Source organism: Narcine bancroftii, chromosome 8, assembly GCF_036971445.1.
Source record: "Narcine bancroftii isolate sNarBan1 chromosome 8, sNarBan1.hap1, whole genome shotgun sequence".
In the NCBI taxonomy this organism is placed as follows: Eukaryota; Metazoa; Chordata; class Chondrichthyes; order Torpediniformes; family Narcinidae; genus Narcine; species Narcine bancroftii.
Genome location: NC_091476.1, coordinates 93,127,204 through 93,148,765, shown reverse-complemented (window position 1 = coordinate 93,148,765; position 21,562 = coordinate 93,127,204). Strand labels below are relative to the sequence as shown.

The 21,562-nt window shown below is 42.1% G+C and overlaps 1 protein-coding gene across 3 annotated transcripts in view; it reads right to left on the bottom strand.

Moving 5' to 3' along the window:
• Positions 1-1,317: 1,317 nt before the first annotated feature.
• The window catches only part of LOC138741041 (calcium-binding tyrosine phosphorylation-regulated protein-like), a 64,010-nt gene continuing 43,765 nt past the window's right edge, over positions 1,318-21,562 (bottom strand). Inside the window, exons 8-9 of one of the 3 annotated variants that reach the window (XR_011343283.1) lie at positions 9,306-9,386; positions 7,703-7,789 (exon numbers count right to left, since the gene is read on the bottom strand). Coding sequence is in view for 2 of the 3 variants with exons in the window: in XM_069894514.1 (XP_069750615.1) it covers positions 7,099-7,789 (691 nt within the window). In the remaining variant the exon portion in view is untranslated. Of the gene's footprint in view, positions 7,790-9,305; positions 9,387-12,553; positions 12,749-21,562 lie in introns of those variants that run through there. The other 2 variants (XM_069894514.1, XM_069894515.1) reach the window with 2 other exon arrangements.

Below are 21,562 nucleotides of genomic sequence, written 5' to 3'. Positions count from 1 at the left end.
ATGATCACAGTGTCCAGAGGAGGTAAGATCGTTAACCAATGTTTCAGGCCTGAGCGCTTCATCAAGGTATGAGCAAAAATCAGACAGGCACCTGTATAGAAATAGTTTTGGAGGGAGAGAAGAGTGGGCATGGGAAAAAAAATCACAGGCCGAGAGCCAAAAGATCAAAATTGGACATGGTTAAGAGGAGAGAAAAGATGAGTATTGATTGGAGAAGTAGGTGTCTCTATGAGTGCAGAACTGGAGGAAAGAAGACATAGGGATAGGAGAAAGGGAATAATGGGGGGAGGGGGCAGAAACTGGAGGTCAATGTTATTGCCATCTGGTTGGAGAGTGCTCATAAGGAACATGAGGTGTTGTTGCTCCAATATGCATTTCACATGAATATGCAGGAGTCATCTACTGGATGTGGCACTTCTGTTGTGCCCTCCTCTACATCGGAGAGACTAGGAGATGGCTTCATTGAGAATCTTCACACAATAGCAAGGATCTCCTTGGGGCAACCCATTTTAATTCTCCACCCCATTCCCATGCCTGTCTTTCATGCCTATCCATGGTCTCATGCACTGTTAGACTGAGACCAACTGCAAATTGGATGAAGAACATCATATTCTCTCTGGGCACTCTCCAACCTCAACATTGACTTCTCCAGTTTCTAATCACTCCCCCCTCCTCCATCCCTCCACCCTGTCTCTCCTCTTCCCCTATCCCTATGTCTCCTTTCATCTAGCTCTGCATTAACAGAGCCACCCCCTCCCTCAATCAATTTTTATCTTTTCTCTCCTGTCCAATTATGGTTATTGACCTGGGCTCCTCCCCTGCTCTTTCTTCCATCTTCCCTCAGCCTCTTCATTCAGGTGCCTGGCTGCCTATGCTCTAGATGAAGGGCTCAGGCCCAAAAAAAAGTCCACCATTTTTGTGTATTTACCCCTGAAAGAGCTAATTGCAGTACCATTCTAGCTAATAAAAATATTCAGTCACCCATGATTGCATCAGTCTTCCCTTTTTCAAAGATGCATTTGAACCTCTTTGCATGAACAGAGTGTTAATTGGCTCATTGCTCCACATGGCTTCCTGTCTCAGTTATGTTAAGTTTTGTTTATGGTGTCACTTTGAAAAACTCATCCAAGGCAAATCTATCCTGTGAAGTTTTGAATTTGAATTAGGTTTTTTTTTACAGCTGGCCTTATGATACAACTTAAAATAGGGCTCAACTAAGAAAAAAATTGGTTCCTCACATAGCATTCAGGTGCATGAAGAGTGGAGACACATAAATATATAGAGCAAATGTAAATCATTTAAAGCTAACTACAACCATTCAATTTTTAATCAATATATTAGGTGCTTTATTACACTTTCAGTAACACATTAGCATCATAATGTCAGCAAATAATTCAAAACAAAACAAAAATGAAATCAGTCGGACACAGCAGCAATTTTACATAAATTATTCTTCATCTATTCTGAATCTCTGAGCCCTGGACACTCCAAATTTTTGCTTAATTAAATATTCAACCATCTACAATATGGTCTGCTGTTTTCATTAGCTATATGCATTCATATTAATTATTTATTCATTCAGGTTCCTTGCTGTTTGGCGTTATTCATTATTAAATACGACAAAAATCGATGTAGTAGACTTAAATTAGGGATTCAGCTTCTTCCAATAACCAGTTTGTTTTGAGCATCTTGTCAATTACATTTATAATGTCTTAATTAGAAGAAGCATAGGGGAGACCATTTATTTTTAAAAATGGTTTAATTACATAAATTATCCATTCACTAATAGTGACTCCTGAAAAGGGCTTCTGAACATAACGGGATTGACTTGATAAGATAACTTGTAAAACACCAAATTGTACATAGGACACTGTCCTCATTGCTTCTTTCTCTATTTAATACCAAAGTCAATGGAAACTTGAATGAATAAAGAATAACTGTTGTAATTGGGTGTGTATCTGATAATTTATCTTAAAATCAGATAAACAGTTCAAAATTAAATTAAACACACTTGCTTATTATAAATTTGAAATAGTGTTTATGTTCAATGTCTATTTTTAATATGATTTGCTTAATCTGTTGTACTATTAAATGCACAAAGAATTTATCTCAAAGTAAGGAATGCAATTTCACAAGGGTTATAAAATTTGGGACTATTTTCAAATCAAACTACCTATGATATTCAGCCTATTCTAATGGTCCAGACAGGATGCATACACAGAAGCAATTGAAATAGTTGTATTAAAAGGAAGAATTTCTAATTCCACTGCAATTAATATAATAAAATTCTTAAACTAAGATCGAGCACGCTTGGTGCAAGGTGAGTTGCTGTCGTCTTGAGAAAATCATTGGGAATTCTAACAAGCGGATGATATCACACAATAGGTGTTTCCTTCTACTTCCTCGAAATTTTGCATCAAGTATCTACAATTTAATATGCACACTTTATAAGCAGGTTTGAAATGGGTTAATAACTAAAATGGGATGAAACATCGCACACACTTGCCCCAACTCAGTTCAGTCGTACGTAACATCTGGTGCTACCTGTATAGAGTTTGAATGTTCTTTTGGTGACTGTAATGGGCTTTTTCTTAGTGCTCAGGTTTCCTCCAACAACTCAAATATGTGCAGGTTTAATTGGCCACAGCAAATTGCCCCAAATATGGATAGTGACAGCATGTGGGAGATTGACAGGTATGTGGGGATAAGAATATGAGATCAGTTTAAGATTAGAGTTAATGGGTAATTGGTGATCAGCAGAGGTTCAGTAGACATAAGAGCCTATTTCCATACCTTATACCACAATGACGTCAGAATTAATTTAATCTTCAGCAATCTTAACACAAAGGCTCTTAACATAGAAACACAGAAGATAGGAGCAGGAGTAGGTCATTCAACCCTTCGAGCCTGCTCCGCCATTCAACGAGATCATGGCTGATCTTAAAGTTCAGTACCCCGTCCCCGCCTTCTCTCCGTAACCTTTAATACCCTTATACTGAAGAAATAGATCTAATTTCCTCTTAAATAGATTTAATGAACCTGCCTCCACTGCCCTCTGTGGCAATGAATTCCACAGATTCACCACCCTCTGGGTCAAGAAATTCCTCCTCATCTCGGTCCTAAATGGTTTGCCTATTATCCTCAAACCATGGTCCCGGGTTCTGGATTTTCCCATCATTGGAAACATCCCATCTGCATCCATTCTGTCCAGTCCTGCCAGAATTTTATATGTCTCTTCTTGAAAGGTAGTGGTGAGAGGGGGTAAAGTTATACCAAGCAGTCTTTGCATGCAGTCTTACTTCATCATGCTCCATATTTTCACCTTAAAAGGTATAGATTTATCTGCAGTTTATTCTACACCATTTATAATTTTGGATAAGAAATCAAACAATTTTTTGCATGCCCATCTTTCTCAAGAATTACTAAGTTGCTTGGATCAGTGAAACGATTTTGGCTGACCCTAAAATCAGCACAAAGTTTTGGAAACACTAAATTCAGCAATATAACCCTGGGTTAAAAACAAGTTCCGTTACCTAGGTCTGTCTTTAACTCAAATTTGTATTTAAGTCGGAACAAGAACATATGGTTCTTATTTAGTATCAGTCATATGTTTATCTTAGTATATAGCATACGTAGTATATATTTTACCTTTCTATGCATGAAAAACACTTTAGAAACACTTCCAAATACACTACAATATCTATTTGTCTAATGTCGTTTACTCCTAACCCTAACCCAGGGGTTTTGCCTCCATACAAACTGGTGTTTTTCAGTGGTTTGGAAACTCGCTGGTCTGCTCCTAACCCTAAACCTAATGTGTTGTTCAGAGGTTTAGAAATTCACTGGTCTTCCCCTACTCAAACCCAGCGGATCCCCTCCATACGAACTAGCATTGTTCAGTGGTTTGCAAACTTGCTGGCCTGCCACATTGGAGCAGAGACCAAAAAACTGATTCCCATCAGTGTAATAAGGCAGCATGCTGTGGGATAGTGCAGGGAGTCTGATTACAATGGGGACAGCAATAACTTTCACCATAGCCACTTAACTCTCTCTATTCCACAGCTTAGTGCCTACATTTCAAATATTTTAAACTGGAGTCTTGCAAAGTATTATGAAGTGGTTTAAATAGCAACAACAATAAAACTTTGCAAATGTAAAACTGTGGGTCAGAAATTTCAAACTGCACTATGTCAAACCCCACACTTTTCAAAACTCCGTTACACAGATTCACAATGTTTAAATCCGTACTTTTCAATTTCAAATCTGCTCCCGCACTTGCAACATGCAGTGTGCTACTCTCTCGCGATGCTGGGTAATGGCAACATCTTGTGAGAGTATTTACAGTATAGTCTCTCACGATGCTAACTCAACCATACTCAAACTGGAAGTTGATAACATTCAACTTCCAGCCAGCTTGTCAGTTTGTAAGTACTAGCCTTTTGTAAATCGGACGTTTGTAACCCGAGGACTCCATCTTCCATACAGAAGATCTCAAAGCCCTTCATTTCTCCTTTTCTTTTTTTTCTTGACAAGAGACCTAACCAGTCACCTTCCACAATTACCCTCTTCACCTGGCAGAACTTGTTCTCACTCTTAATAACTTTTTCTTGGACTCATCCCACTTTCAAGTCAAAGGAGTAGCCAAGGGTACCTGCATGGATCCCAGCTGTGCCTAACTGTTTGTGGGCTTTGTGGAGCATTCCATAATGCAAGCCTACACAGGACTCCCCCTCAATTCTTCCTCCACTATATTGATGACTACATTGGGACTGCCTCATGCACTCATGAGCTTGTCAAATGTGTTAACTTCATGGACAGCTGCTACCCTGACTGCAAACTCACCTGGTGCATCTCCGGAAACACACTCTCCTTTTTTGATCTCTGTCTCCATCTTGGGTAACAAGCCTTCCACCGACATAGTTTATAAACCCATCAACTCACACAACTACCGCAAATGCACTTCTTCCCATCCAGTCCCCCGCAAGGCTTCTATCCCCCTTCTCACAATTTCTCCATCTCCACCACATCTATTTCCAAGATGAGATCTTCCAGACCAGAATATCTGATATGTTCTTGTTCTTCCAAAAACGTGGCTTCCCCACCACCATCATCAACTCCGACCTTACCTGCATCTCCTCCATTTCCAACTCATCTGCCTTGGTCCCTTCTGCTGCCAAATACAGAATTCCTCTTGTCTTTACCCACCACTTCATTAGCCTCTGCAATTTCTGCCACCTATAACAGAACCCCCCCAGACATATCTTTCCCTCTCCACCTTCTGTAGGGACTGCTCCCTCCAAGACTCCCTCGCCCCCTCCCCCCCAGCAGATTCCCCTGTAGATGCAGGAGATGGCACATGTTCCCACACCTCCTCCCTCACCACCATTCTGGGCCCCAAACTGTTCTTTCAAGTGAAGCAACACCAGTTGCGTATCCACAGGAATTATCTACTGCATCCTGTGCTCTATTTGTGGCCTTCTCTACATCGAAGAGACTGGATACAGACTAGATTGCTTCACTGAGCACCTTTACTCTCTCCGCATCAGTGACAGGGATCTCCCAGTGGCCAACCACTTCAATTCTGTACCCTACTCTATCCTATGTCTATCCATGGCCTCATGTACTATCCCACCAAGACCACCAGTAAATTGAGGGAACAACGCTTGATGCTTGATTTTCTGTCTGGGCACTCTCCAACTGGATGGCATTGACTCTCAGGTTTCTGCTAGCCTACCCTCTGTTCTCCCTCCCTTCCCTTTCCCTGTCTTCTTTCCTCCAGCTCTCTCTCATTCACAGAGCCATCCCCCATTCCCCTGCTTGCTGGTGCACCCTCCACCCTTTATCCAACTTTTAACTCCTGCTTCTAGGACTGTGGACTTCCTCCTGGCCCTATTTTGTTTGGGCACCTGTCCACATTTTGTCCATACCTTAATGAAGGGCTCAAGCCCGAAACATGGTTATGTATCGTTGCAACATAATGTACACTGCTTGACTTGAGGAGTTTCTCCAGCATTGTGTTTTTACCACATGTATCATGTTCCAGGACTTTGTGTAGTGCCAGTGGGATGGCACAGATCTGATGCTGTGGTTGGCAAATTTGAATGGATTCATGTCACTGCTTTTATATTTTTATACTTCAACACCAGCCTCTCTAAATACTTCATCACTGTGGGCACAGGTAGGATTGAGCCCTATTTGAAACATGTGAATACCACATTTGGCAGGAGTGAGATGTTGAAGATATCTGCGAATACATTTGCAAGTTGGTAAGCACAGGTTTTTAGTATTCAGCTGGGTACTCTGTTTGTACTAGATGCTTTCCTTGGATTCACTCTCCTAAAGGTAGCCCGCACATCATCTTCTATTAGTGACAGTAGAGGATCATTAGGGGATTTGGGAGTAAAGATTATTTAATGAAAGAGATGAAGGTTCCAGATTTGGAAAGGTATGGCATCAGATATGCAGGGTTTGAAAGGAAGGTCAAGCAGTCAATCAGATGGATGCCATGGCATATCTCCAGATGCCTCCACATATTTGTGTTTCATACACAGAGAGATGCTGTAAGGATGTCATTGTCAAAAGAATAACTGTCTCTCCCTTTCACCTATTTACTCTCACATGTCCATCAACTGCCTACTGATCTTACTGCCTTTCAACTACATAACAGCACCATCTTTGGGGTGCTCTTTTAGTAACAGGCCACTTCAGCCCAGGAGTCTGTGCAGCCAAATTTATACCCGATTAATCTACACTCCCAGTACATTTTGAACAGTGGAGGAAACCAAAGCCCCCCGGGGAAAACTTACACAGACCCAGGGAGAACATGAAAATTCCTTACAGACAGCATTGGATTCGAACCCTGGTCCGGTCTCAATCGCTGGTTCTTTAAAGGTGTTGCGCTAAGCACTTTGCCAACCATGCCACTCAGTGGAGGGGTTTGGGGGATGGAACCAAGCAGTCAGAGGGTGAAAGTTCAGCAGCTGTACTATCCGCTATGCTACAGCCATCGAGATTTTTATTATACTTATTAAATATTTTCTGTTTATCTCAAAGATAGCCAATATATTTCAAAGTTAATGGACTATGGGGCTTGAATATTTATTCTACCATATTGCTGCATTCCTCAGCACTGTGAATTTCTTCTGGTGATGGATTGGCAATAACTTTCATGTCAGCCTCTGTAGTAACATCTGTGCAGTCCTGATCTATATTTGCCTGACCTTGACTATCATTCAGCACACCACTAAATTCATGTTGATTCATAGATTCTTCTGAGACTTTATCACCACCTTGAGGACTAACATCAATCTCATTCCTTTCATGATCTCCTTGGCCCATATCCTTTTTTACTACAAAACCCAGCTCAGTGCCACAGATGTCAACATTTGCAGTGCTACCAGATGTTGCCTCTACAAAATCTTTCTGGTCCAATTCAATCCCATAGATATCATGTCCAACCTTCTCAGTGGCCATGTCCTGCTCAGGTTTATTTTGTTCGCTCATAGCTGATAGCAGTTCTGCTCTACAGATGTTTGCATCTAACTTCATGTTTTCTTTGCCCATTGGGGATCCAAGCTCTGCAGCACAAATATTAATCTCTGCAGTGTCATCCTTTGCTCTTGAATGGAAACCACTGACTTCAATTCTATTCCTACTTTCTTCATGGCTTATTGCTGTAACTTCTTCAAAGTTGATATTTTCTTCTTCAGTAAATGCCAGCTCTTCTCCTGAGCTGTAATCAATTCTGCTGGTACCTGGACATGCTTCAGAAAATAAGTCACCATCAGCTCTGAAAAAGAAATAAATCTTCTTTGAACTAACTCCAACACTTCATTATATCTCATGCAAACAATGAGAAGCTTGAAAGACTTAGCAGGTCAGGCAGCATTGGTGGAGGGAAATGGACAATAAACATTTCAGGTTGGGACTTTTGAGGCTGATCAGATACCAACCCAAAATGTTGTCTGTCCATTTCTTTTTATGGATGCTTGCTGACCTGCTCAAGGTTCCAGCATCTGTAGTAACTGTATTTTTCCTATGCTATCTGTTTTTATATCAGAATGTGCCTCTGCATTCATAATCAGGCCAGATTCATTCCATCAAAGGTCGTGTTTTGCTCATTTGTGGAGGACCTTTCAAATTATTTTGCAGTCTGTCTCGTTCTTCATTGTGATGCATGAAAAATAGTTCCCAATTAATCTTACTCAGACAGATCATAATCTGGCAAAAATGGAAAATAAAAAAGTAGCAATTGAGTATGCAAAAGTGTTGAAAGAGTCGTATAAGTTTAAACCAAATTGCATATATGGGTCTAGGATACTGAACCACGAAATGGAATGTGCTTCCATAACAAATATTCCTGCTTGACAAAATCAGATTTCAAAAAAGAAAATTGTTTTAACCAAATAAAGTTCTATTGAACATAAATTTAAAATATAGCATAATTAATCAGAACAAGAGAGGATGCAATTTATACCCATCCATAGAAACATAGAAGATAGGAGCAGGAATAGGTCATTCGACCCTTCGAGCCTGCTCCGCCATTCAATGAGATCATGGCTGATCTTAAAGTTCAGTACCCCGTCCCCGCCTTCTCTCCGTAACCTTTAATACCCTTATACTGAAGAAATAGATCTAATTCCCTCTTAAATAGATTTAATGAACCTGCCTCTACTGCCCTCTGTGGCAATGAATTCCACAGATTCACCACCCTCTGGGTCAAGAAATTTCTCCTCATCTCGGTCCTAAATGGCTTGCCTATTATCCTCAAACCATGGCCCCGGGTTCTGGATTTTCCCATCATTGGAAACATCCCATCTGCATCCACTCTGTCCAGTCCTGCCAGAATTTTATAGGTCTCTATGAGATCCCCTCTCAATCTTCTAAACTCAAGCGAGTACAATCCCAATTTGCGCAATCTTTCCTCATAAGTCATTCCTGCCATTCCAGGTATCAGCCTGGTGAATCGCCTCTGCACTCCCTCCATTGCAAGAACATCCTTCCTTAGATAAGGTGACCCAAAGCACAATGTACAATTTAGCCAATTGAATCGCAAAGGAATTTGGCTTGAGGCTCTTTATGTTTAATAACAATGAAGTAACAAAAAATAAGGCAGGAAAATGGACCCATAAGATGCTGGAATTGAGAGTATAAAAATAATTGCTGGAGGAACTCAGCAGGTCTGGCAGCATCCAAGAAGGGAAATGGACAGTTGACATTTTGCCTCAGGACTGAGAAAGGAGAGGGAAGACAGGTATTAAATAGTAAAGAGGAGGAGGAGGATGGATTCAGACTTAAGTTTTGACCTGAATGGTCGACTGTCCATTTCCCTGCTTGTCCTGCAGAGTTCATCCAGCAGTTCTTTATGGCAGGAAAATCCCGCTTAGCTGAAAAAATAGAAAAAAATTAACAATTAATTTAAAACTTTAAAATCAATAATACGAAATCACCTGTTCAAGTGTTCTACTTGCATAAACTGTCACCAATTAGAAAAATGTTAATCTTTTTATAAAAATAATCAAGTGACTGTCGTGCTTGAAAACGTTTACAACTTAATTATTTCAACATTGAAAATGTTCTTCATCAATAAAATGTTAATAACTCGGTGAAGGAGAGGTAACCTATTCAAAATTAATAGATGCAGATGTAAATTGGGTGTCAAGGCACATATGACTCAGAAAGAAAGCGGAGTGAGACTATTTACTCTCAGGAATTTTGCTCCTATTGTTTGATTTGCTTGGGATGCAATATTAGATCACAGTGATGTTAGTGGGATGGATCCTATCGGTTACCTTCACCTGCTTTTCCAGATTTTCTATAAAGAACCAATAATATGAGGTTCCTTTCTGTTACTTAAATAAAATAAAACTAGAAAAAGACATATTCATACATATCAGTCTTATGCATTGATGTGAAGGTGTAACTTCTAAAGTGCCTAATTTAACAAAATAGTAACAAATCAATTCACTAATTAAAAATACTTAATTCCTCAATTGTGAGATATGCAAATATAATTATAACATTACATATCTGCAATTTGAGGAATGCAACAAAATGGCCAAGAGAGAAGTATCATATTAGCAACTTGCCACACAAGCTGCTCTTGACTGTTCCATGGAACATAGACGGTCTATGAAGTGAGCAGCAAATGGGAGTGATAGCCACTACTTACTTTCATTTCCAATGGGAAGGTGACCAGTTTGGCAGCAAGGCATGCCATTGCTGAGCCAATTTCCTACTGACTGCCAAGTTCCTAACAAAGTCAGTTCCTTCCTGCACTGCTGGGGCTGGTGTAATCTCCTAGCTGTTGAACTGGCAGGTAACTCCCCCTCCACCCCCACCCCCCCAACTGCTCCTACTTAGCAATCCATCTCCACTAAGATTTTTCATACCTCCTGGAGGCCAAGAGGTCTCTGGCTGAATGAGACCCCAGCCTTTACCAAGTTTCCCAAGTCTGGGATTCCTGAAGTGGTGAAATTAAAATATAATTGCTTGCCCAAAATACCAACAGGCGTATCTTGGACAAACTATTAAATGAAGACAGAAATGCATTTAAAGTTTTAAAAATTTTATTTACTTTTTTCTCACTCCCAATTCCTTCCACTTAATTGACATGGTGTAATTTCTCATCTGCATTCCAGGAGTATGAAACTACCTCAAGAAAAATAACCAAGGAAATGGGAACAACATTTCATGCAACTTGGGCATGTACAAAAGTAAATACTTTTTGGGAAGAATTAAATCAGATACTAAATAAAATTACCAAAAATAACATACCATAAAAACCAGAGATATTTCTTTTAAGTAACATAAGAAGTAGAGAATTAGGCCTCAAATTGGATTAAGTGCAAAAATTCATTATGATAGCCTTAGTGATAGCAAAAAAATGTATAATGTCAACTTGGAAAATGGAAGAGAGCATGAGTATACAGCAATGGTACATGGAAATGAATAAATGTATTCCATTGGAAAAAATAACATATAATTTCAAAAATTAGGTCACAATGTTTGAACAAATTTGGGAACCGTACATGGAACATATCAGAGAGAGCTTGCCCATGACCTCCATCCCCTAAACTGAGAATGAAAATGATAAGAAGACAAAATGACTAGATTCAGTGTGTAATAAATAAATGATGCATTTTTCTTGTTTATTTTCCTTTGTGTGAAGATATTGTTTTATGGTTTTATTCTATTGTACATGTTGAATATTTATGGATTTGGAGGGGGGTGGGTAGAGGGGAGGGAGGGAAAGGGGAAATAAAAAAGAGGAGAAAAGACCACTGTGTAAATTTAATGAGAAATTTTTGTATATATTTTGATTGATATGGTTCATAGAGTGAAAAATAAAAAATTATAAAAAATAGAAAAAGAACCAAGATTTCCGTGTTAGCACCTGTATCCTATAAACCATTGGAGTGAGTACTGGTCATGTGAATGAGGTTCCCAGCCTGATGAAGGATGAGTGAGATAGGATATACTGCTCATCTGTTATTGGACAGTGACTGAAGTTCATTACGCCTGCAAGGTATTTGAGATTCATGAGCATATGTACAGTCAGTCTCCCTGGCTCACGATTCTTCAATCATATACAATTTCAGCCCACCATCTTCAACTTCACTCATGTATAATTCTGGTACATATTAAGTGCAAAGATGATTCGGGCACAAAGCACACAATAAAATTTCACAGAATGTTTTAAGCTTAGACTAATTAAGTCCAAACAGTATCAATAATCGATGGACTCTCTAAGATACTGTCCATATGTAAATTTATTCTGTCCATTTTAAATATATCAATGCTTGCAACATTTGTACATCTATTAAAGGTACAATTGTTTAAGATAATGTGGAAACAGTACTATAATGCCCTCCAATGAAAGGAAATTGCAAGAGCTCTGAGATAATAACTGCTTCTCCTTTTTAACCTTTCCATTTATATCAGCCATCGACATGCAACCAAGAAGAGTGCAGGCAACCTTCCTTCTCCAGGCCTTTCCCATTATTGACTTAATCAGTGCACTGTCAGTTTTGCTATTGTAGGTCATGATCCAATTTTCCTTCAATAAAGATAAACAACTTTATTGCAGCTTCTTCAACATTATACTAGAAATTAGAACTGGAAACTTCCACTATAAATGTTATCATTCTGTAAGTCAGCAGATTTCAACTTGACAAACAACATTTCGATTAGAAAACAAGTATTATGATAGATACTATTATTTACATAAAAGAACCTTACCTATTTTTATTGCAAGCTTCAAATAATAATGGAATGAAGAAACATCTTTCTGTCTGATTCTAGGGTCCAGCTATGAGGTGTTCTCATCTTTCACCACTTTTATCAAACTCCTGAATTTGGGCTTGCTTCTTGATCTATGTTGTGAATAAGTCTCAGCTTTGAGCAGTGATTTCACTGTCCATCCATTTCATTTTTAAAAATATATACATCAGGAGTTCACCTCAACTCTCACTGTCTTGAACATGATGACCTAAATGGAATGTCTAAACATTTCATCAAAGCTATAGCATAGTTTAATAAACAAATATCAGAAAATTACAATTGGGAGATCTTCACAAAAGGGAAAATACATACAATTCACTGACAAATAGCTCCCTTGTTTATAGACATTTCCATATCTATCCACTTTCTTTAATTGCTTGTGTTTTACATTGTTTATGGATGAAACAGGGTCACAGATTCAACTGAACAGAGTCATAGCCCTCAAGCTGTTCTCTTGATTTGGGATCTGCATAATCAGTGAAAGAATGCATAAACGGAATTGTGTTTGAAAAGAAAACAAATCATAATGTGTGTTTATTTTTCACAGTATCTGGAATACCAAGATGTGGAATAATTGGAAATTGCCCAACAAAATCATAAATTTTTGCAATATTATTATGTCTCCACAAAATGTGGTTTTCAATAATATGGGGTATGATAGATATGCTTTAAATTTCTTGGATGAAAATTATCAGCAAATCCTTTTTCATTGGTTTTGTGCATCATTCATACAACCCAAAATTGCAGCATCCTTCGCAATAATGTCAAGTGATGACAACAATATTGAAGTCAATCGGACTCATATTTCCTGAAGCACCATCTTTTGAGCCCACACATATTTAGGAATGATTGATGGTTCTGGATTAGCATAAATATAAGATGCACGAAGCCACAAATAGCAGAGTAAGTGCATGATTTGGATTGCTACTTTAGAGGTTTACCCTCACGCTAAGTGTAGTATCTCATGCAATCAGGTTTGGTTACTTTTCTCTCCGAGGATTGAAATTTTAAAAAACCATATTTTCAATAAAGATAAACAAAGATTGGATTGAACTATGTCTTTGCTTTTCAACCAACACAATGGAGGAAGTGCCCCAAAATTGATAGAGCCAAAAAGGCAAAGCATGAAAAAAACACCATAGTACACCATTGATTTAAAAATAGATAATAAACACAAAAGATAGGTAGTTAATAAATATTCACAATAATCATAGTGGAGGTGGGGTGAGGTGAGGAAAAACCCAACACCCAACCCCAACCCACCAATTTTCCCTTGCAACCGCTGCAACCGTGCCTGCCTGTCCCGCATCGGACTTGTCAGTCACCAACGAGCCTGCAGCAGACGTGGACATTACCCCTCCATAAATCTTCATCCGCACAAAGCCAAGCCAAAGAAAGAATCATAGTGGAAGAAGAATAGTGGCATTACAATAGTGCAGACAGTCTTTGTGTGGCGTTGGAGCAGTTCCTGATGAGTGTAATCAAGAGATTCAAGAACCTGATAGTCATTGGGGGGAAAAAAAAATTCATGTAACTGGAGATGCTGGTTTTCAGGTTTCTGTTGCTTCTATCCACAGGTAGCAGTCAGAAGAGGTGACCAGGGAATGGGGGTCCTTTATGATGTTGGCAGGCTTCTTGAGTAACTTCTTCAGTACCTTTCCATAGATATCTTCAGTACATTCAACTTCTCATGGCTGAAGATGATGGCAGAGACAGAGTCTCACCATAAATAATATGGACCCAGAAGTGTAACTGTAGAGCTGTAGGCACAGTGCTCTGGAAAGTAGAATTAAGTTGGGAAGTTCTTTTGTAAGTGTACTCCCCACACATATTCATTGCCAAAGACTGTGCGTACATCATATTGACCTGAATGTTTATTTTCTTGGGAGTTAACATTCTAAGGCCTGTTCATATCTTCTATTTTTGGGGAAATTAATTACAATCCAGGATGTTGGGAACTTGCCCAAGTTCATATTTTCATGTGTGCCAGCAAATAATGTTGTAGCATTCCTACATATACAATACCAACATTCCTTATGCTGAACAAAACAGACTGTATGTCTGCTCCAAGCTATGTTTGCTCTTTTCTCTGCACCACTTATTTTAATTACAATTAATTCATGGAAATGTTGTTAGTCATTTTAATGTGATAAGCCATTATGAGCACAAGGATTAACATTATCAATTGACCTCACAGCAGACTACATGTAGGGGTCCTGACTGAGTTCTTTGATGAAGCACTGGGGTGAATAGATGAGTATAATATAGTTGATGTATATATGGGTTTCCATAAAACCGTATGAAGTAGGAGCAGAATTAGGTCATTCAGCCCATCAAGTCTGCTCTGCCATTTGAATATGGCTGATATATTTTTCCTCTCAACTCCATTCTCTAGCCTTCTCCCTCAACCTGTGTCACTCTCACTAATCAAGAATCTATCAACCTCTGCTTTATATATACCCAATGACTAGACTTCCACAGTCTTCTGTGGAAATAAAGTCCACAGATTCACCATTCTTTGGCTGAGGAAATTTCTTATCAACACTGTTCTAAAGAGAAATCCTTTTATTCTTGGTTTGTGCCCTCCAGTTCAAAACCTTCCTACTACAGGAAACGTCTCCCAAGTCCACTCTATCCAGTCCATTCAATAATATTCAATGAGTTTCAATGAGATTCACACCCTCATTCTTAAGCTCCAGTACAGACCCAGAACCATCAAAGGGTCCTCAGACATTAACCTTCTCATCCCTAGGATCATTCTCACAAACCCAAAACTAGTCTTGTAAACAGGCATTTGCTAACATTGTGATAGTACAGATCTATCACCAATGTATATAGTGTATATAGTTACAGTATCTAGACTGTGCTTACAGCGATTGGCTGAGAGCTAAGCCACGCCTACTGTCTGGGCCTTAAAGGGTTGTGTCCCTAGCCAGGTCGGATCATTCCGGACTGGTCGGCCACCCGTGAAGAGCTCCTGTCTTTTGCTAATAAAAGCCTTGGTCTGGATCAACAAGTCTTTGGTTCTTTCGACGAGCTCTACAATTTTATTAGCAAAAGACAGGAGCTCTTCACAGGTGGCCGACCAGTCCGGAATGATCCGACCTGGCGAGGGACACAACCCTTTAAGGCCCAGACAGTAGGTGTGGCTTAGCTCTCAGCCAATCGCTGTAAGCACAGTCTAGATACTGTAACTATATACACTATATACATTGGTGATAGATCTGTACTATCACAAACATATCAAACAATAGACTTGCTAGCAAAAGTAAACCTCATGCAAATCAACCCGAAATAAAGGGCCAGAGGAATACAATGGTGGTAAACTGATGTTTTTTATTCTGAAGGAAAGTGAGCAGTAATGACCTTCAGGGGATAGTGTGAGGATTATTCCTCTTTGTAATAATCCATCAGTGGCCTGGACTTGAGTGTTCACAGTAAAATATCAAAGTTTGAAGAGAAAAAAAAGATCAATGAATGAGATACTGAATAAGATACCATAGTTCAAGGGTTAGTAAATTTGAATGTCTAAAAAATCAGTGTCATAGAGAAAAGAATGTATTGCAAATTGTAATAATCCAAAATAAAATGCCCAAAGGATGTTAAATGTTAAAATTCAGTATCCAATTATAAATAATTAGAAGCTCAGAATATTCAGAAACTCACATGGTGTGTTCATCATGAGACAATGTCTGGAGCTACCCTGATTTTGTCACGATACTAGTCAGAGAGATGATCCTTAGAGACTCCTCAAGATGTGATTCAGCTGCCTGAACCAGCTAGGGGTATCCTGCAGTTCCTTTCAAAGGCAAACTGCTGTAGCATCATAGGTTTAACAATTTGTGGCAAAACAAAGACAGCAAGAAACTTGTGATTGGTTTAAAAAGTGATAATATATGTCTACTTATTTTATTAAAACTTTGATATGTAAAGCTAACATTAAGTACCAACCGGTGTGGCAATGATGAATGTGACAAGAATGTGATAAACAGCTTCATTCAAGCAAATTGCTACAGCGATCTGTCATGTGACAGAAAATATTTGTCATGGAACTGGGAGTTGCAATGGATAAACAAGTTTTATGCATTGATCAAGTGAACTTTCAAATGGAATTTTGAGTGGTGCTAAAGATTATAAACACAGGAGCTACGCTTATATTCGCTTTTGCCAGCATAAAGGATGTGAGAGCAGTTTCTTTTCCCTTGAAAACTGTTTCCTGGATTGGTTGGACAGATTTTTCCTTCAAACATTAGTCATGGCCAAGCAGAGTCAAAGCCTATTGACTCTGAGATTTGCTTTTGCCAGGGAAAGCAGAAGGGTATGCGAAAACCATATTACTTGAGTAACATAAGAGTACTTTTTCCTTGCTGCTAAAGGTGTCATAAACAATTTTCTTGAACATACTGAATTGACCAGAGCCGTATTGTAATTAACCAGTGCTTTGCGTCACACTCATGAGGGCAAAATCCTGGCCTAATTTCCAGAAATAGGAAGGACAGGAAATACATAAAGAGTAAAAAGTGGAAAATCAACATTTGGTGTTAAGGCATGAGATATATGCTTGAGATTGACTTGATGGGTTTACTCCATTAGATCAGATGCAACTCATTGCTGAATGAAGCAAGTCATTGACATCTTTTCAATTTAGAGGGCCAATGGGTAAGTTACCAATGTACCAAAATGCGATGACCAACTCCATCAGTTAAAAGTCTTGTTATTTCCTGTTAATGCACAACAGTATGGACCCTTCCCATTGCCTCAACAGCAATATCTTGCGGATCACCATTTACTAGAAAATCACCAGAAACTGCTTCTTAATTACTGTGGCATTAGACAGAGCAGTGAATGATATTTACCTTGTAAATACATTCCACCAACTCAAAGGCTCAAATCAGAATTGTAGTTACTTCTAAAGACACTGGCATATATTCTCCATTTGCTATGTTGGGTACATCTCCAAAGACATTCCGAATCATTCAGCACAAAGATTCCCACTGGTCTACTGTCTGTCAACCAAACATTTCACTCAAGTCCCACATTTGTGCAATCTGTGCAGTATATGCTATATCCCCCCCTGGATGGCGCAAGCTATGAAAGTTTCCTCCTACTGCAGGGAGAACCCCCAATCTTATATCAACAGAGACTATCACTTGGGTTCTTTAACGACTACAAAATGCTGGAGATGCTTCCAAACACCAGTGTCAGTTCCCTCGCTGCAAGTACTGAAGTGGATCAGGAATATGGAATGAGTAATAAATGCCAATCTCCTGACATTTCTGAACAAATCTCATTATAAAGCAGAAAGAGAAGTCCAAATCTACTGACTGCCACTGTTCCCTAATAAGCAACTGTCCATCAATGATCTTCTGCATAGTTCATGAAAACCTGAAGAAAATAATGCAATATGCCAATCTTTCTATAATGCCATTAAAATCCAAAACCACATAATCAGTGAGAAATAAGCTTTCTGTGTGATTTTACATCCTGTAGCGGTGGCTACACTGCTAACTGAAGAATCGCACAACCAGACGGGTTGAATTCAGTGAGCAAAACTGATTTATTGCAGGCTGCCTGGCTGGTCTTATACTCTCAGCCCAGACCTGGCTGAGAACTGTTCTGGGGGCCCCGACGTCACTGGGGCATCATGTGGGTCGCCAAGCATGGGCTTCTGAGCCCAGTGCCAAGGTTGGGAGGAAACCCCCCAACTGCGCCATTTTAGCTAGCTGCCCCGCCACATGCATGACAAATGGGACTGGTTCGCTTGCTGAATGGCGTTCCGCCACACAGCCCCCCCCCCCCCACAGAACTGGCGCCAATGTCTTTTTCTGTTGGGTGGCCTCGCTTCTTGGATTGGGCCACAACTAATGGCTCAGTGAGGTCGAGGTGGGCTGACTTTAACCTGTCCACCATAAACAGTTCCCTCTTACCACCGATGTCCAGTGTGAAAGTGGATCCCAAAAGCTGGACGACTTTGTACGGCCCTTCGTATGGTCTTTGTAGAGGTGCTGTGGATGAGCCCTGCCTGATAAAAACATACTCTGCAGAATACAGCTCGCTGGGGGACGTGGGCCGTGTCTGGGCGGCGGCGGTGGGGGTGTGAAGGAGTCCAACTGGGCCCAAAGGCAGGTAAGAAGTAGACCGTGCGATAACTGCTGGGGGTTGTGAGGTATGATGACGAGCTAGCGGTGCACCGTAAACCAGCTCGGCTGATAACGCCTGTAGGTCTTCTTTGGGTGTCGAGCGGATGCCCAGGAGCACCCAAAGCAGCTCGTCCATCCAGTCGGGGTCGGTGAGGCAGGCCATCAGTGCCGACTTAAGGTGGCGATGCAAACGCTCGACTAGCCCATTAGCCTGTGAATGATAGGCCGTGGTGTGATGTAGCTCGATCCCCAGCCTGTTGGCGAGCTATGCCCAGAATGCAGAATTGAACTGGGTGCCCCGATCACTGGTGAGGTGGTTCGGGACGCCGGTTCGGGCAACCCAACCGTTCAAAAGCACTTGGGAGCAGGAATCCATGGAGGCATCTGGCATCATGATTGCCTCGGGCCAGCGAGTGGTGCAAAAAGGTAACGGTTACCTCGGGAAACAGGTAAGTGTCCGATGATGTCCACATGTATGTGGCTGAACTGTTCCCGGACGTGTTCAAAATTTTGTATAGGTGCTCTGGTGTGCCTGTGTACCTTGGAAAGCTGGCAATGGGTGCAGGTTTTGGCCCAGTCCACAATCTGCTTCCGAAGCCCATGCCAGACGAAACGTTCTGCCACCATACGGACCGTGAACCTGATGGAAGGGTGGGAAAGATCATGGATATGGTGGAAGATCTTGCCTGCACCACTGCTGGGGAACCACTGGATGCGGGGTGACCATGGAGACATTGCACAGGACGGTGCCCTCCCCGTGAGGAGTCGGGAGGTCCTAGAACTGCAGGGCCGTGACGGCAGTCCTGAAGGCCCGCGTCTCCTCATCGGACTTCTGGTCCCAGGCGAGCCGGTCGAAGACGAGGCTGAGTGTCAGCACACAATTGGCCAGTCATGAGAGTGCGTCGGTGACCACGTTGTCTTTCCCCGTCTTATGCTGAATGTCGGTGGTGAACTCCGACACGAAGGAAAGGTGACACTGTTGACAGGACGACCAGGAATCTCTTGCTATAGCGAGCGCCTGAGTTAGGGGTTTGTGGTTGGTAAAAATGGTGAAAGGCCTCCCCTCCAAGAAATAGCAGAAATGGTGCACCGCCAGGTACATGCCCAGCAACCCATGGTCAAAAGCGCTATACTTGCGCTCTGGCGGGCGAAGAAGTCTGCTAAAGAATGCCAGTGGTTTTCACTGTCCGTTCACCCAATGCTCCAGGACAGCGTTGACAGCTGTGGCAGCGGCATCGACGGAGAGCACCATATGTAGATCAGTGCGTGGGTGGTCGAGCAGGGTAGCCTTTGCGAGGGCATCTTTCGTGGCTTTGAATGTCCTGCTGGCCTCTGGAGTCCAGGCAAGTGTCTTGTCTTTGGCCGCAATGAGGGCAAAGAACGGCTGCATGATGCGCGCAGCGCCTGGAATGAAGCGGGTATAGAAACTGACCGTACCCGCGAACTCCTGTTGCCCCTTGAGGTTGTCCGGGCGTGGGAACTCCCTGACTCCAGTGACCTTCGTAGCGGCAGGTATAGCTCCTTCGGCCGTGATGGTATGGCCCAGGAACTGCATGGACTCTTTCCCGAACTGGCATTTGGCCGGATTGATCGTTTGGCCGAAGTCGGCCAGTCGGGAGAAGAGGGTGCACAGGTGAAACTTGTGTTGTGCCCAGTCTCTGCTGGTGACAAGGATGTCGCCCAGGTAAATGAATACGAAATTCAAATCCCTGCCCCTGTGTTCATGAGGCGCTGGAAGGTCTGGGCGGCATTCTTGAGCCCGAACGGCATGCTTAGGAACTCGAACAAGCCGAAGGGGGTGATGATGGACGTTTTGGGTATGTCCTCGGGGTGCATCGGAATTTGGTGATACCTGCACACCAGGTTGACCTTGGAGAATGCCCTCGCACCTTGCAGGTTGGCCGTAAAGTCCTGGATGTGAGGGATCAGGTAACAGTCAGGTACTGTCGCGTTATTAAGCTGTCGATAATCTCCGCAGAGGCGACAGCCGCCGGAGGCTTTCGGGACCAGGTGGAGTGGTGAAGCCCAAGGAATGTCGGAGCATCAAATGATCCCCAGCTCCTGCAGATGCAAGAACTCTTCCTTCACTATCTGGAGCCTATCCAGCAGGAGCCAGCGTGCCTTGGCATTGACCGGCGGGCCTTGGGTGGGGACGTAATAAAACACCCCAAAGCATGGTGAGGTGGTAGAGAACTGCAGCTTGAGGAGGGATGGGAACCATCCATAATATGATGAAACTCGTCCTTGGGCGTGCTGACCATGGCCATATGCAGCTGCTCTGTGCAAGAGGCATTGAGGTGAACGGATTGGAAGGTACAGGCAACTACCAGTTGCCTACCTTGAATCTTGACCAGGAGTCCGTGGGCAAGGAGGAAGTCGACACCCAGGATGGCGGTTGAGAGGGACAAAACGGTGAACCTCCACGAGAACTTCCGCTGGCCGATCTGGAAGTGAACGGTCTTGTCTCCATAGGTTTGGATCTCCGTCAAATTGACTGCATGGAGGGGAGGTCCTCGAGGCCAGTTCCAGGACTTGATGGCTGTGGCCGGGATGACGCTGATCTGGGCCCCGGTGTCGACGAGGAAGCATCGGCTGCAGACTGAATCCCGCAGGAAGAGAAGGCTGTGTTCTTGGCCAGCCGCCGCAGCCATTAACAACGGCCAGCCTGCTCATTTCCCTGGAATGAGCAGGGCTGCCGACACCTCTGAGCCTTGGCTCCCCAGCGCTGGTGGAAGAAGCAGAGGGCTGAAATGGATGGCTTGCTTCTGATTATGCTCTTTGAGGCCCCTGAAGGGGCCGGGTGTTCCACCGCAGCGCTAGAGGAAGGCTTGGTATGGTCATACCCATGACTCGTAACCTACTGGACTGCTGAGCCCTCCGGGAATCGTTCGAGCTATAGCTCCTGAGCCTTTTAAGCGACCTTCCTAGGGTCGATGAAGCTCTCCTGAGACAGTAACAGCTTGATGTCATCAGGCAGATGGTCGAGGAAAATGCGCTCAAAGAGTGGGCAGTTGGTGTGATTGCCTATGAGCGCGAGCATCTCCTCCATCAACTCGATTAGAGTTCTGTCTCCCAAGGCATCGAGGAGCAGCATCCGGGTGGCACGCTGGCGCCGAGAGGTCAAGGGAGCCGGTGAGCAC